A 16,211-nucleotide genomic window follows, 5' to 3' on the forward strand; every position below is an offset into this window, starting at 1 on the left:
TGGTGCAGTAACACACATTCCTTCAGTTAGAAAAAAGGGAAGCTTCGGCAAATCAATACACTATATTCAGAAGCATAAGATACTCTTCCCTTTAGTCTCCTTACTCGTAGTTCTTCTTGTACTTATGACATGAAAAGGGAGGGCCACGTTGATTCTCTCAGTGTCTATCATAGGAATCGAGGCGGAAGGCTATTATTTCATGAAGTTTATGAAGATCATTTGGATCAGGCACTAGTAAGGACGATCTAAATTCACTATTAAGAAGGTACATTCGCGTAATCCTGACGGAATAGGCATTTAACTTTTGAATCCATTCATTGGGGATTTGAGTACCCATAACTTTTTTTTGAAACGCTGTCATGAACTATGGATTCACAGTATATCCATGAGCCCACGGCCTTTCAGTTATAATTTCCTCTCTGTTTCTTTTTTTATTCAGAATCATTCTGTCCCTTTATAGCTTTGACATGCCAGATAACAGAATCGCTGACCCCCTGCCGTCACAATCTCACCTTTCGGCTTATTAGATAGTTACAATTAGGCAACAATAATATAATATGCATAGAAATTTCTTCCCTTCTGTCCTTCCTCTTCTTCTTCCATATCCTCATACCTGCTTTCGTGAAAACTCCTAACATCTAGTTTATTTTAGTCGTAACTAAGAGGCGCATTTGCAAAAGTGTTCTAAGTGATGCCTTTATCCTGAACATTGCACATATGATCGTGGGTTGTATGATTCACAAATTCACTAAATATCTTTTTATGAGAGTCCCTTTGAATATATAACTGTTGTGTGTTATCCTTTGAGTCCACACCTGAGAGTCTACGCTTAACGGCTTTATGATAAACCTGTAAATATGTGAAATAGATGCTTCTCTTGAAAAGGGATGAAGTATTAATGAAAGAGAACATGTATGAAGCACTCTATATTCTTGAAAATATTAATGTGGAGAATGCTAAATTTAGTTGTACCGTTGATAGTACTGTCCAATGTTTCCATGACATTAATGGAATAAAAGAGGAAAAGAATTGGAAAGGGCACGTACCTTCCTTGTTTCCTCCGATGTCCTGGATGGATGAGATTACAGAAATCTATGGGTAACTATAAGAGTCCTACTTATGTAAGAATTTTTCGTTTATCCACCTGTATAAATGTGGTGCCTCATGTTACAGTAGGGCCATGTGTTTTCTATAAAATAGCTATGTTGTATTTTATATAATACCTATATTATTCATTAAGGAAGAGATGTTATTTCAGATGAAAAATGACGACATGAATAGAGAATGGGTAACTCGCATATTCCCTATGACAGCGAGAAGAATAATATAAAGATCGTTTATATAATTTAAAAGTACCTGAATTTTGAAAGAATTTCTAGGATAACCTCTGTATTATTATGGTTTGCGTACGATAAGGCCATGGTGAGTATCAGATGTCCCCTATCAATAGAGAAAAGTTATTCCCTCCTAATTATGGAAGGAAAAACTTTATCATACTTATAAGAAATGAAGACGTTGTCTTCCACGATGTACCATAATCCTGCTAATAATTTGTCCTTGGCGGGATCAGGCCATGCAGTTATAGAAACCACCCATAACAGTATTAGCACTGTGCGCATCAGGAATATTAGGTTATTATTGACACATGTTCAGAAACACTTCAAATTAGTATCTGTTTCAAGATCTGCTCTAGGAAGGGATTATACATATATCCTGAAAAATAAAGGCAATATTAACAGTTCCTGTAAAGAATTTTTGTTAGAGGATTTTCAGAAACGAAGTCTCAGACTGAATGGGCATATTTTAGGTAGGCGCTGGCCGGCGCATACTATACAAGAACTCACAGATAATGAAGCAATAATGTATGAAAGCTCAAAAGGAGGATTATCAGGGGATCTGAAGCCGCGTAATTCTTTTGTACACCACATACGAAGGGTACAAATCGTTATGATTAGACATAATATGGAGATTCTACAACGGATTCTTCAAAGGATTAGATACATAGAACAGACGGTTCTAGCTAAGAAAATCCGCATTATCATAGAATATCATAGAGAATTAAGTGTGGCTTCCCAAGAAACTTTATCAATGAGAAATAGGACATTAGGCACCGAAGTAAGACGTCAAGCAAAATGTCCCCTAAACCTCAAAGGGGAATTGCGGAAGATCCATACTGTACTTCAACAACTGAAAAGAACAATCTTAGTAAGTCTCGCAATACTAAAAATCAAGAATCTTCAGGAGGCATTAAGGGGAATCCGTACTATAATCCTCAAGCAGTACCACGCCGTCATCAATTCGGTGTGCGATCCAATACGTAAAATCACGGCGGCAGAAATAATACATACATATCGAACAATTCTACATCCTCCCGCATCGTCCCTATCTATAAGGCATACAATTTCCTAAGGAGGAGTAAACACCATCCGCATATTAGGAGCAGTGAGTAATAGCTAGTGGGGATTGAAGTATATCGTCTAATTCTCCTTTTACGGATGCTCGTTTCATTCACACTGCGAGTATTACCGTTATTAGTAGGCATCCCATTGACAGTTGTCCTTTCTGTATCTTATGGACTCTTTGCTTTAGGCGTCATAAGATATCTCTATGTGCTTCTGAGAGTATCCGAATATGGACAAAAATTCGACGGTATCACTAAGCCTCGTTTTAAGGATTGTATATGAGGCGTGGAGAAATACATGTGAGACAAGATCTCGGCCTCTTCTTCCATCACAGTAACTGATTATTATTGGATGTTATGTTCTAATGATAGCGGGGCGCCTCCATGGCTGAAGGAGGATCGTGACTCCCAAAACCCCTTTGTAATTTGAACAATTACTCCCCTTTTTTTTCTTATCGTGCTATCTACATCACATTTCCACTGTGTCTCGTATCGTAAAATAGTATCTTGCCTTGAGTAAGTACCTATTTTTAGTTTTACTTTAATATGGTGGTTATAAAGACGTTCCTGTGGTATGTAGAATTATAAGTAAAGAGCCCCCATTTTGTGGGTATCCTGGATATGTTCGGAATGTTGCAAACCTATATAGCTATATGGATGCCTCATCACTTAACGCCAATCCGTCTCATGGAATCAAAGTCTGGTATACAGTGCTAACATGGCTATATAATTTATTCCTGTCAGGACGACAGGTGTCTTTTTTTCTTCTCTGGCGTCCACTTCCCTGAAGCTGATCAGGAGTATGTTTCATGTCTACCAAAAGAAAACTCTCTGGTCGCATTTTATTAGCTTCTAAAAAGGAGAATTCTGGAGTCTTTAGAGGTACGGATCAGGAGAATTCAGGATGGATTTCGATGAGGGGTTATCAGTGGAATTATTATATGCCTTGTTTCATGTGTGTCAGACGCTCTGTTTCTGTTTTAACTTCATTTTTGGCTCCGTGCTGCTCAATCTCCATATATTTTATCTTTTCTCACGAGATTGATATTAGAGGGGACATGTGACTTTCTTTTTAATCTCCGTTTTAGTAACCTCAGGAACGATTTTTTAATTCATTTGTTTGCATTCGGCACTGTGACCTTCCATTCCTCTTCTTATGTATTTTTTCTATTCTGTGTTAGAACAGATGAAGAAAGGAATGAGGGTGTAAACAAGTATTATAAGCATTCTCACATTAGATGCATTAATACAACCATATGCGATCAGGAATGATTCTAAGATGGATCCATAAATATCTGTTACATCATTATAATTTCTTCCTGATATTTCTAATTTCCTTCGTATGCCTCTCCTTCCAGTAATTGTTAAAGGCATGAACACACATAGGACGCCATCGTGTACACGGACCCTGAGATGCCGTCGTATTATCATTCGTTTTTTTTGTTATTTATCCTTTGTCTTTTCTTTAGAGAAATAGGACGCCTATATACTGACGGATGATTTCATATACCATAGACAACATGTCCACCTCACATGTCCTATTAATTGATTTCATGGACAAATGGAAAAGTCAGAACTGTATGTACAGCAGGCAGAACCAAGGGCACAACGATTTTGTGATCAATTAAAGAGGAAATATTAAGAAATACAAATACAAGGATGCCAAACTAACTAATTTATGAAACCCGTCCTCAACTTCAGTTGACAGAAGGAGACGGAGGAGCTCTCAGAAATAAAACAGGAGAGCTATTTCTGAATAAGGAGCTCCAAAGTATATTAAGGGCGACAAATCACCCAATTTTGGCATATCTGTTTCCACCCCTTCCGCGGGGGAGTGTTAGATACCCCACTGCAGATATCATAGTACAGAAATCGTCTCTTCCACTGTACTTCTCACAATATAATTTCTTCAAACAGATCCTTCATTGCCAGTTCCTTGTATCAGGAAAATATTGAAGAATGACAACTCCTTCATTGAGTATCCTCCTCAGTGATACATTACCTAAAGGAGTGGATCCATATATATCTGTTAATGGCGCCCATCTAGGCCGTGTATGTTTTCTTCTTTTCTCTTCTACACCGCAGGGATCCTACCTATACCATCAAGGTGTATTTTTATTTGATCAACTCAATTCTCTTGCGCCCCCGGAATAATTCTGTCCGGAAAATATAAGGTTGTGATCTGCCTAAAAGTCTCACGATATGGGCCATCCAGCCTTCATGTTATGTGGAGGATTTAACCGGTTAATTCAATGAGTGCAGCATATGAGCATGAGAGGGTCACAGACCTATCCAACTTGTAAGTGTACGAGCTTTGCGGCGAGAGACCTGTAATAGGAAACATCTGGAGAACCACCTTGTCACAGGTAAATTACTCTGGATGAGAAATAATAAGGGGGAACAAAGGTTCCGTATATATATAGCTATATATAATATCTGTAGGAATCACTGGGCCCAGCCACTGAGAAACAGGAAAGAGGCGGGTTCATATCTCGGCGCAGAAAACATGTTTTTACCAAAAGTTCACAAAGAGAATATCTCAGGTTCCTGTATTTATAGAGAACTCCTGTTGCGAATTCTCCTACCCGGTATCTATACATTATCAAGCCGAAAGAGTAATAATAAGGAGTGGAATTAATTTACTAAAGGAAGATGGATGGAGAACAATGATGCCGAAAAAGCGGAAGGACCCCCAATCGTAGGACCAGATTATTAGATTTCTAAATAATGTTTGATTCACACTCAAGGTGTTTTATTAAAGGCGCGAAGATACACGAGTAATCCAATTGAATACGACAGAATCTCGTATTCCTTAGGATCAGAAAGGATTGATACAACAGATGTGTAATAATATTCTGTACATGATGCCCCCCTCTCCTAACAACACAGATCTATATACTTGTAGTAAGCTGAAAAAACCCATCTTACGTGATTCTTTCAAAAATTAACATGAACACATCGTAGGCAACTTCTGTGCTCCTATTATTCTGTCTGTGTTTTTTAAAATATTACGAATGTTAGTTAGGCTGTTAGAAATCAATAGCTATAATATCATTAGAAAATGAAATAATTATCCTGACATGACAGAAGGATCCATGCATATTTAGAATTATCGGAACTATGAACGAAACTATAGCTGCTTATTTTTAGATTAGACCTACAATCGATTAAATAAATACACAAATAAGATTCCGCCATTAACCCTGGTCATGAAGAATAAGTACAAGATACTTCAGTAGCCGAAGGGCAAGAAAGATAAATAGATAAGGCCCAAGAAGTACAGAACAAATCATCAGCTCTGCGCATAACCCTTAAACTCAAAGAAAGAAAAGAAGGCAAACAAAGCCTAGAAATCTAAGCCGTAGAAAAGGAAAACCAGCCATAACAACTCAACCAAGTAAATTAAAGCAGAAATATCAAGGTTAAAGTCAAGAAGCGAAAGCCTAAGACCTCAGTCCTCAGAGATAACCCATATAAAATACTCCCTGCCACCTGAAAGATTGAACCTCAACCATCATCCTTAACGACTGAACCGTAAGCCAACCCCTAAGCCATAACCCCTGTCGCAGGCCCCCGTAACCCATAATCCCTCAAAACTGAAAGTCAATCCATAAGAAATAACAGACAATCCCGCCAAGCTAGAACCAGGAGCCAAGCCTCGCCAAAATTTAAAGCGTAAGCTCGAAAAAGTAGAAAAACAGCTCTGACAACTAAGAAATAGAGGGTCAAAGATAGACAATACATAAGCAACCCTAAATAACCGAGTCCTAAAGAATAAAAGATAAGCCATAAACTAAAGCCCCTAAAAGTAAAATCTGAACCCAAAGATTGAACCATAACTCCTGGACCCTAGAAACCTGAGAGGTAGGGCGTCAATCAACTCTAAAGCCTAAAAACTAATCGGAGGAACAGGAAGCTAAACCAAAAACCGTGACGTATGACCCAAAAACCACAAGAAGAGAGTCAAAAAGGAAAGAAACTGCAGACTGAATCCTCAAACTTAAAGGGGAAACCGTAGACACTAAAACGACAAAGACAGAAGGAGCCCCTAATGCATAAGACTACCTATAAAAAACAAACAAACCCCCCAGACCCATAACACGTGAACAGTCCAGCCTGAAGTTTACCCCCAAGAAACCCCCTAACCAGGCTTAACCGCTAAAACCATGAAGCTTGAATCCTGAAGGATAATGCATAGGCCCTAAGACCTAGATACTAAAAAGTGAACCATAAATCATATAAATGAGGCATAAACCCACAGGCTGACAGCTACACCCCTGAACGATAAGAGATGGACACTGAGATTAGAACACTGAGATCAAGAATATAAACAGTACAAGTTAAAGCCGAAGCCGCTCATATCTTCCCACTAAAAAAAAAGCACTGAATACTAAATCCTAATCGTAAACCGTGACCCCTGAACGATGAACAACAGACTCTAAGCAATGAAAAGTAGTCCAAAACCCTGAAGACAACACCAGAAATCCTAGACCCTAATCCCTGACCCCTGAAGCCTAAACATAAATCCTGAACACTAAACCCTAACCCCTGAACCCTAAACATAAATCCTGAACACTAAACCCTGAACCCTAGACCCTAAAAGCTGAACCCTGACCCTACAAATAACCCTGAAAACTAAGCGTAAATCCTAAACCCTAAAACTAAAAACTGAACCTAAACCACTAACCCTAATCAACTGGAACCCTAAACCCAAACCTAGACCCTAAACCTGAAACCTAAATCCCTGAACCGTAAACCCTAAACCCTGAACCGTAAACCCTAAAATCTGATCCCTAACCCTAGACCGTAAACATAAACACTGATGCCTGATCCGTGACGCTTAGACCTGGACCCTAGACCCTGAAGCCTAAACCTAAGCTTAAATCCTAACCCCTGAACCCTAAACCCCTAAAACTGAAGATGAACCCTAAACCCAAGGCATAAACCCTAACCCGTAAACCCAAGGCATAAACCCTGACCCGTAAACCCAAGGCATAAACCCTGACCCGTAAACCCAAGACAAAAGCCCTAAACCCTAAAACCTAAACCCTGAACCCTCAACCCTAAGCCCTGAATGATAAACCTAAACCCTGAACCCTAGACCCTAACCCCCGAACCCGTAAGCCCTAAACCATGGACTCCTCAACCCTTAACCTAAACCCTAAACCTGAGACCCTGAACACTAAACCCTGAATTCCCAAACTCCGAACCCCTAAACTCGACCCCCGACGTCATACCCTAGACAAAAAAGGCCGACTCCTCCCTCCTAAAATCCTAACCCCTACGCCTAGACCTCGAGAATGCTCGTCTAACGCCGCGGTGGCTCGTGGACCAAGTGCTGTGAATCAATGGGGGGACCTCCTCTCTTCACACTCTGCCCCCAGAACCTACCTGTATGCGTGGTCACTCCCACCCTAACGAGAGCTTGGTCCTGTTCATATATTCTGACTCCCACCCGCTAGTGCACCGGTTCCGACTCCGGCCGGTTGGCATATTCTCCTTTACTTGGTGACTCGGATTACTATACCCTTGTCGGGGAAATAAGCCTGGACCTTCTCCCTGTCGAGGTCCTGGCTCATCCCGCTCGTTCAGCTCGGCTTCAGCTTTACCACGCATCGTCCCTTGGGTGCCGGGGTCGGGTTCCTGGGGCTGCCTGAGTGGGGGCGAAAGCCCCTCCTGTTCCTGAGAGTAGTTCTGTGCTTTTTTGCCTTGATCGTCTCCTCGCCATTATAATAAACTGCCACTTCTGCTGTTGAACCCCTTTTCCTTGCCGTGTTGGCTCTGACCTGTTCCTTTGAGATCCAGGGTCCAACTGAGTTGTGTGGTAGATGTTCCTCCAATGTTTTAGTCACTTCTGCTCCCTTCCTCCGGGACCTGTCCTGGTTCTGGGTTTTGTACCTCGTCGTGCCCCTTTTTAGGTGTATACCGCCTTCTCGCCCTCTATCACTTGTGCTTCGGGGGTCCCCCTTGGTGCCGACGCGGAGGTTCTGGTGCTGGGCGTGAGATCCTTCCTAAACCCATTGGAGTGACCCCGTGGGGTTGGGGGGCTAATTCCATTTCCGTGATACGTACACTCTAATCACTCAACTGTCCATAGGCCCTTGCTGTATCGGATGAGTTTGTCCCTAACCCTAGAGTTTAAGCGACGAGATACTCTACTAAAAACCCCCAGTGCCTAACAAGACCATTTGGTCATTAGATTGGATCACTGTCCTGTTCCCTACCTCAGAATATCATACATGACTCTAAATCTTCCCGGACCGGCCCTGGGGGGAGGATTCCTCCCGAATTTCCCATAAATACGATATAAACCATACGCTGAAACAAGGAACATCACACCTACGGCTCCTACGACGCCAACAACTCTCCCTACTCCGGCAGAAATGGCGTCCCTTGATGAGTCTACTGCTGGAAAATTCGCCTTAACTTCACTTTGTTGTAGGGTAGGGAGGTGGTCAACCGGCTGTTCTTGCCCGACTGTATTGCCATTAATTACTGCATCCGCTTTTGGACCTGGGGGGTGGTCTCGGGATGCGTTAAAGCCGCCTGGAGGGTACTGTGAATGTTTCTCAGATATTTCGGGTATTGTTACTTGACTATTGTTGGATTGGGGGGGGGGCTCGAGGTCGGGGCCCTCCTGTACCTTCCCCTCTTGAACCTCTCCTGGAACCCCCCTGTCGTTCGGATTGGTCGCTTTTGGGTTGGACGGTGCAGAAATCTTCCCTTGCTCCTGACTTACGCTGTCCGTAACTTGATCCTCTTGGTCTTGGTCTCCCGTCTCTTCCTTCAATGCTGGAGTTTGTTCCAGAGGAATTGAGGTCTCCTCCTTTTCGGCCCCTAATTCGCTCCTTGAGATTATTACTAGGTCCCCTTCCTTGCTGTGCTCGTCAATATTACAGAATGGATAGCCGCTCCTTGATGTTTGACAATAAAAATCTTGTCCTGGACCCTGAGGTAGATTATCGTTCAAGATATTATTCAAACCCGATAATGGACACGTAGGACACAACGTTCGTATTGAGTTAGCTACGCTTAGGATCAAACTCAGTAATTCCATCCTACATGCTGCAAAGCTCCCGTCCATTTGGCAAGTTTTCTTGCCCTTCTGGACTACTTTCCAACCCTCCGCTACGCTTAATGTCTCCTCCTTCCGCATCTCTTCCATTTTTTCTTCCAGCTCCTTACATCCTGACCATGCCGCATGATTCTTATCTATTATACTGTTATCATCTTGCCATATCAAGTACATTATGCAACCAACCAGATCTAACATCTTCTGACAAGTTGCTGCTGTATTGCAGTGGATGTAGTTCGTGGGGCTGCCCATCAGACCTCTCCAAAGTCTTTGTTCGGCCAGTCCTAATCTAGAGTCCTCTCTTCCAGTTTTTGACTTGTCTTTTGCTTCCTCTAAACTTTTGTGGATGATACTATCCAATAGATCGGTCCAGCTTAGTCCTAACCGCGCTTCCTGACTCGCTATATTTCCTTCTCTATATCCCTTGCTCTGTTTTTGGTAGCTACTTTTTAGTCTCAATCCCTGTTCTACCAACATACCCACTCCTGCTGCGGTTCGGCCCTCTCTTATCCTTTGGGTTGATATCCCATAACAAAACTTACTGCCGCCTCTTTCATTACAGCGGTGCTCTCCTGCGCGTCCAATCCTTGGGTCGGCTTGCCAGAGTCTTTGGTTGCTCATTTTAATCTATTCCTTGCTACGGAGAGTTTTCCTCGGCCCTGCTATTTGGAAGTTTTTGGCCCTGATGGTTAACTCGCCCGCTTCTCTTTTCCTAACTAAGGACGACTTCCTGACTTGCTGTTTCGTTCACCTTGTTCCTTCCCCCTTTCGCTTTCTCTTCAGTTTCGTTGGGGATTGGAGGACGTAGATCTGCTTGAGGTGTATATCTCTAATCTCGTCCATATCTTCGCTTATTACCTTTTTGTGGTTTTCTCGTTTGTTCGTCCTTTGGGCTTTTTGGATTCCCTCGATTGCCTGTGACTTGGGAGTTACCTGTCGCAGCTCATCAAATACTTGGGAGGGGCGGCGGAATTTCCTGATTTTAATGTGTGATGTCTTATCCCATCTGCCTGGAAGTCTCTTCATTGGGGATGGATCCTGGTTCTGGATCCTATTATAATGATTTATCTCCTTGTCCTGTCCCTTTCACTCAGTAGGACCTACTGTCAGACTGGGAGTCCCCCTACATGATCTACTTGCTGGGCCACCAACGGTTCCTGCCCTCCTGGGATTCTACTACTGCAACATTTACTCCCATGCTGTTCTGCCCTTTAGCAGCTGGCCTGGCCTCGTTTTTCGTGACCCCTGTGTCTGTACCCTCCCCTCCCTTTTCCCTTAGTGCTCTCCCTTCTCAGAACCACGGTCCCTCATTCCCCTCGGTTTCTCTTTAGGGCTCCACTCTCCTTGGTCTTTCTCCTCTTTCTTGCTCCCACCAACTTGTAAGGCCCTATTCCCCCAGCTCTGGACCTTCCTCTTGGGTCGGGAGGCAGATTGATCTCTACCTTTTTTCCCTTTCCTATCACTCCAACGGACACTATTCCCCAGCAGACTCCTACTTCCATTCCTTCTACTCTTGCTTAATCATCCGCAGCTGTCGCCCTGCTCTCTTATGTTGTTCTCCCTTCTTTTCTCTATTGTGGTTCCAGATCTTGTAATTCTCTCTGCCTCTACCTTCCCGAGCCTTGGACCCCCTGATCTTGATTTTCTAACCGGGGTCGCCCCCCTTGGTCACTTTGTCTCCCCTGTCCCCCTCCTCTGGCTCTTTCCAGTGGAGACTCCCTCTCATTACGGCTTCTCCTCTGCTGAAATTTTAGCTCTCTTGGAGTTTCTATCCTGTTCTGTTCTTGATTTTCTCCCTTCGTCCCCTTCGGTTGCTTACTCTAACGACTTGTTCAGTCCCTTCACCTGTTCCTCTCTCTATGCTCGTTGGGGTGAGTTTCTCCTAGGCTTCAGTCCCCCTTCCCTGATGTTCCTTCTGCCTGTTCCTTTACTCCTGAGGTCCCTCTATCGCTTCGCTTCCTTTGGGGAGCCTTCTCCTGTGAACTCCCTGAGATTCTTCTCCTTATACCTCTCGTTTCCTTCATACGAACTCATCTGGGCGTGCGTACTCTATCTAGGATTGGCTGTTGTTCCCTTCCTTAACTCCCCCTCGTCAAATGTCCCTTTTGCTACTCAAGTTGAGATATCTTGACGTGTCCTCCACCCCTGACCCTCAGGACCTCTTTCATTTGCCTTTGCCTGTTTGCATAATTGGTGTCCTTACGTTTGGGCAGTTTCTCCTTCCTCTCGTTCCTCCTGGCTATTTCGGCAGCACGGGACGGCTCGTCTCGGATGCTTATTCACCCGGGCCCTATTCTTTAGCTTCTGTTTCATCATTCGCGACGGCCCCTTTTCGGGTTGGGGCACTTTCTCTTAGATACCCCTTTGGCTCATTCTTGGCCGAATTCGCCCACTCAGTCCCTACTTGAAGTCGCAGTGGTCTGTGCCTTCTTTTCTGGAGACTTGTCGTCAGCTGATTCTCCTCTTTTCCCTTGAAAGATTTGCTGATGAGAATGCGACCAAACCTGATGTTCCGCTTTTAACTTCGGACTCAAGTCGTCGCTACTCTGATGTCGCCTGTTGTTCGTCTTTGTTGTCATCGATCGTATCTCTAGCTTAATAAAGATTTAATCTCCTTCCTCGGCTTCTTCTCCTTTAGTCAAGCTTTGCACTGCCCGTTCCCTTTCGGCCGACTCGGATTTGTTGTTGATACTTATAAAACCCTGAGCGTCGCATCCTTTGCAATGTCGTAGGAGTTTTTCTTGTTGTTGGATCTTTACTTGCCCCCCGATTCCAGCCTCCGTATTTGGGCTTAGTTTGGCCTGGACCTTTTGATGCCTTCCTACTCTTCCGGTCCTTATTATCAGATTTTACAACCTCCCAGGGCTTTTTCGCTGAATGCAAGGTTTGAATTTAATTCTTCAAACGTCTCCTGAGTTCTTTGGTTTCCAGTAGTCCTTTCGTGTCCGTTTTCGATCATTTGTTGACGTGGCCCGAACTGTAGAAGATTGTCCACCTCTTCTATGGCTCCAAAAGAATGAAACATGCGCTCAGTTCTTTTAAATCCTTTCCTTCTCCTCTTTCTTGTTCCTCTGAGTTGTGTTCTAATGAGAATTCTCTGTACTCTATTTCCCTCTTTTAGGTGATTCGGTTTTCAGGTTCCGTCCTGTTTGTTGTGATTATTAATTGCTCTGGTCATGGGGTCTGGTCGCTTCACACAGTTCCGGAATTTAACAGACTCCATTACATAGAATTGTCACGGCTGGTCAGATGTTCCTCTTTTTCGGATCCGCCCCTTACTTGGGGAGGCTTTCCGTGGTTTTCTATAGGGTGCTTATTTTTCCCTCCTGGTGCTCCTTGTTTTTCGTTGAGATGTTTCGCCTGCTATTGGTTTCATTTTCCCTACTGCTTCATTTTGGAGTTGCCGTTCTCGAGTTCTGACTTTCTAATCGGGTCTCGGTTGAGTCGACCTGTCGGGTTGATCCTTTGGGGAGTCGTGCCGATTTGTTGAGATGATTTTGGTTTAGCAACTCTTTATTCCTGCTGACTCAGTCCCTTATCTTTGCTATTTCTTCTGTTATTCTTGCTGGTCCTAATCTGAAGCTTACTCCACTTCGGACGCCTGCTCTCCGGGTCCTAATTCGACTCATGTTTGAGCTGCTTAGGAATCCGTTTAACTCGATCTACCTGGACTTTTATTTGTTGAGGTGGACTATACTGGCTTTCTGTTTGCTCTGGGTTATGTCACGTACTTACTCCTTGATTTGATTGGATCAGATGCTATTTCTGTCTTTTGGACTTTTGTTTTGGCATTTTTGAAATTACTTGATGTTATTAAGACGATTCGTTTCTTATATTGGCTTTTCCATTTTCTTGAAAGTCGCGTCTATGGAGTTCGATCCATGGTTTTGGTGAGATTCCTTCAGTTGTGCCTAGGGAGGGATATTTATTTGTTCCGTTGGGCATTCAATGGTGCTCTAGTTCTCTTGACATTGGGCGTATCCTAATTTTGAACTTGAGTTTGAGTTTTTCAGATTAACTCACCTGTGGAATGTTACCTTCCCTTTTTCCTTTCTCCTCCCCTTATTTCAGCCTTAACCTGCCCTCATGGTCCTTACTTTTTAATTATTATTGAGTCTGTTATTTGGCTCTGCTCCGCTGTCTTCTGTAATATCATATTCATCTTTTAGTCTAGGTGCTGATTTGTCTTGGGGTTTTCTATTCTTTGCTTATTGGATGCTTCAGATTTACTTTTCCTTTGTTGGGTTTTGGCTGGGGACGAAAACGGTGGCTTCCTGCGGGTCGGGTGCTTGAGGTGTTCGTGGTGAGTGTCGACAACTGTCTTTTTCTGATTGTTGGGTTCCAGAGATTACATGCTCCCTAACTCACCTATCATTTCATCTGCTCTGGATTTGTTCCTAATTATGTTCGTAGAACCTAAATAGGATATCAAAAAGTTGGTTGTATTTTACGAGGACTGACTTTAGCTGGTGGGCCTAGAGTTGTTTGTCGCTTGCCCTTGTAGGGGAGGGAACTTAGCTGCTTGGGTCACGCCTAATTTCGCTGTGGGACGTTTTCGTTGTACTTATGTTCTCTAATCCTTAGGAATTTTTTTGTGGGGGGGTCTGGATTGTTGAGATTGGTTTAGGTGGAGAGTTGCCTCTAGAAGTCTGGCCCCCTCGATCGTGCTCACCTGTGCCGCATCTGCCTCATGGATAGACTACGGACTTGGTTTGGAGGACAGAGAATTTATTTCCCCCCCTTAATCTTTATTCTGGTTTTCAGTTGCTGTGTGAGTTCTGTGCGGTTCTACTTCGCTCAGTTGTGGAGGTGTCCCGTTCCTAACTACCTGTTGCTGCTGGTGCCTGTTTGAGGTTGCTTGTACGTCCGGTTACTTGTGTTTTGAGGTGCTAATCGTAATTTTATCTTTCCAGCCCATAATAGAACTCGCATGGGACCTGCCTGGTTTAGATCCCTTAGTTTCACTATCTGTAATTTCTGGTTCTATTGGGGGTTTATTGAATTTACTTAAAAGCAGTCTGTTAGGGCTTTTTGCCGGAAATATCTAATGAGGTGGAATGATTCAGAGGATCAGAGAAAATAAAATCATTATTTTAATCTGTGCTCACCTTCTTTAAAAGACATAAGTGGTGGAAAGGTCTTTGGGTTTTGGGTTTTTTAACAGCCTTCTGTTACCTCCTTCCTATGGTTGGTAACTAATTTCTGCATCTTAGTCTTGAAATAATTTTTCGGATTGCTAGCTTTTAGCTGGCTGTTAGGCTTATGATATTGCTTCTTGATACTAACACTACGTTTGGAGGATTTGTCCTTTTGTATTTTTCTTTCTTTACTCAGATTGAGTCATACAGAAAAAAATTTATCCCTCTGGGGCATATAGAGGTTCAGACGCTCTAGTTTTCATAAGGCTCTCTATATCTCATATTCCATCAGACTCTTCCTTGAGGGTAGGATCGATGCTTTCCTGTCTCTAATGTTTAGAGAGTGAGAAATTGATCTTTTAACTGTTTTATCCTGGATTTTGAGTTTTGCTATTGATCCTTTGGAGGTGGGGGCCTAAAGAGATCCTTTCGCTTTGATGAAATGATTAAACCAACTTGGGGGGTCTTAGACTTATCTTTATCCTCCTCAGAAATATTATATAGAGGTTTAGTCTTATGATTTGGTTCAGATCCTTTGTTGATTTCCCTTCTGTCTAATTCTGTCCAGTCTAATGTGTCTAGAGTGGGATCGGTCCCTTTCGATGGGGTGAGGGAGTTTGGCTTTGGGTCCATACTTACTATCTTTCCTTGTTTTTTTAACTTCATCTGTTTTGCCAAAATATTCCTTCTTTGCTTGATAGTACGCAGTCATCTTTTTCGACATAAAGGTGAAAATCTTTTTTCGGATTGCGCGTTATTCATCTTGGAATTTCTATTTCCTCTTCTAGGAAATTTTTCTTAGGTTGGAGAAATAATGTCGGTAGCTAAATATACAATAGGACGGGAGATCTGTAACCTGTTTTTGTTTTCGGGTTAAAGAGAACTAAAGATACGTTTCAGACAGTCTGCATTAATGGATAAACACTTATTCATTCCATTACTTAAGCTTTCGTTAAAGAAAACATAAAAGGAACAAGATTGTTGTTCTGAAAATCTCTCAATACATTGATTTCCTAAAGAAGGATTTCTTTTAAGTAATTATAGAGTGAGAATGAGTCCTGAAAACATGAATTGTATAGTGGCATACTGTTCTGCTGATTTCCTGTTACTGGAGTTTTGAATAGTTAGAAATAATGATTTGGATGTTGGTTCCTTTTTGATTGCATCTTCTGCCCTTTCCATTTTTCTTTTTGAGTGAGGACATGGCCTTAATATTAAACAGGGTTTGATCATGCTATGGTCAAGCTTCTGTTATAAGCGTGTCCATAAATTATAGACTTCATGGGATCCAATTTATTCCAGATAAATCACCATCATTAGATTTAGAATTTTTGGAATTTAGTTTTCCATCTGACCCTTCTGTTCTTAGATAGTCAACTGCAGTTATCCGGAGGGAAATTCTCCGGCTGTTTCGTTGTTGGATGGTGTTTCCCTTGGGGGGGCATCAGGTTGGTCATGATTGTTAAAACATTGTCCGTTGACAGGCCCGTTAGACATGACCTATAATGAGGTTATTGATTTCTTATACCCAGAGACTCGTTTTTCCAAATAAACATCGAAAAATAAGGTAGACCTGATCCAGAGTAAGAACAAAATA

General features: G+C 42.5%; 5 protein-coding genes across 5 annotated transcripts; 1 reads left to right on the forward strand and 4 right to left on the reverse strand.

Annotated features, from left to right (window-relative positions):
* Positions 1-1,506: 1,506 nt before the first annotated feature.
* C922_05332 (hypothetical protein) lies at positions 1,507-4,574 on the forward strand (the record flags this gene model as incomplete). The annotated part of the gene is made up of 7 exons (XM_008820903.1): positions 1,507-2,301; positions 2,394-2,446; positions 2,600-2,649; positions 2,737-2,822; positions 4,103-4,172; positions 4,334-4,379; positions 4,487-4,574. 7 exons carry the CDS (start codon positions 1,507-1,509, stop codon positions 4,572-4,574), a joined length of 1,188 nt encoding a protein of 395 aa, XP_008819125.1.
* A 3,230-nt stretch (positions 4,575-7,804) lies between these two features.
* On the reverse strand, positions 7,805-8,017 carry C922_05333 (hypothetical protein; the record flags this gene model as incomplete). Its single annotated transcript, XM_008820904.1, has 1 exon — positions 7,805-8,017. One exon carries the CDS (start codon positions 8,015-8,017, stop codon positions 7,805-7,807), a length of 213 nt encoding a protein of 70 aa, XP_008819126.1.
* Positions 8,018-8,621: 604 nt separating this feature from the next.
* Positions 8,622-10,097, reverse strand: C922_05334 (hypothetical protein; the record flags this gene model as incomplete). Its single annotated transcript, XM_008820905.1, has 1 exon — positions 8,622-10,097. The coding sequence occupies one exon, from the start codon at positions 10,095-10,097 to the stop codon at positions 8,622-8,624; it is 1,476 nt and encodes a 491-aa protein (XP_008819127.1).
* A 126-nt stretch (positions 10,098-10,223) lies between these two features.
* C922_05335 (hypothetical protein) lies at positions 10,224-10,502 on the reverse strand (the record flags this gene model as incomplete). The annotated part of the gene is made up of 1 exon (XM_008820906.1): positions 10,224-10,502. One exon carries the CDS (start codon positions 10,500-10,502, stop codon positions 10,224-10,226), a length of 279 nt encoding a protein of 92 aa, XP_008819128.1.
* Positions 10,503-14,346: 3,844 nt separating this feature from the next.
* C922_05336 (hypothetical protein) lies at positions 14,347-15,280 on the reverse strand (the record flags this gene model as incomplete). The annotated part of the gene is made up of 4 exons (XM_008820907.1): positions 14,347-14,520; positions 14,652-14,763; positions 14,909-14,943; positions 15,071-15,280. 4 exons carry the CDS (start codon positions 15,278-15,280, stop codon positions 14,347-14,349), a joined length of 531 nt encoding a protein of 176 aa, XP_008819129.1.
* Positions 15,281-16,211: the final 931 nt, after the last annotated feature.

This window comes from Plasmodium inui (genome assembly GCF_000524495.1).
Source record: "Plasmodium inui San Antonio 1 unplaced genomic scaffold supercont1.57, whole genome shotgun sequence".
Lineage (NCBI taxonomy): Eukaryota > Apicomplexa > Aconoidasida > Haemosporida > Plasmodiidae > Plasmodium > Plasmodium inui.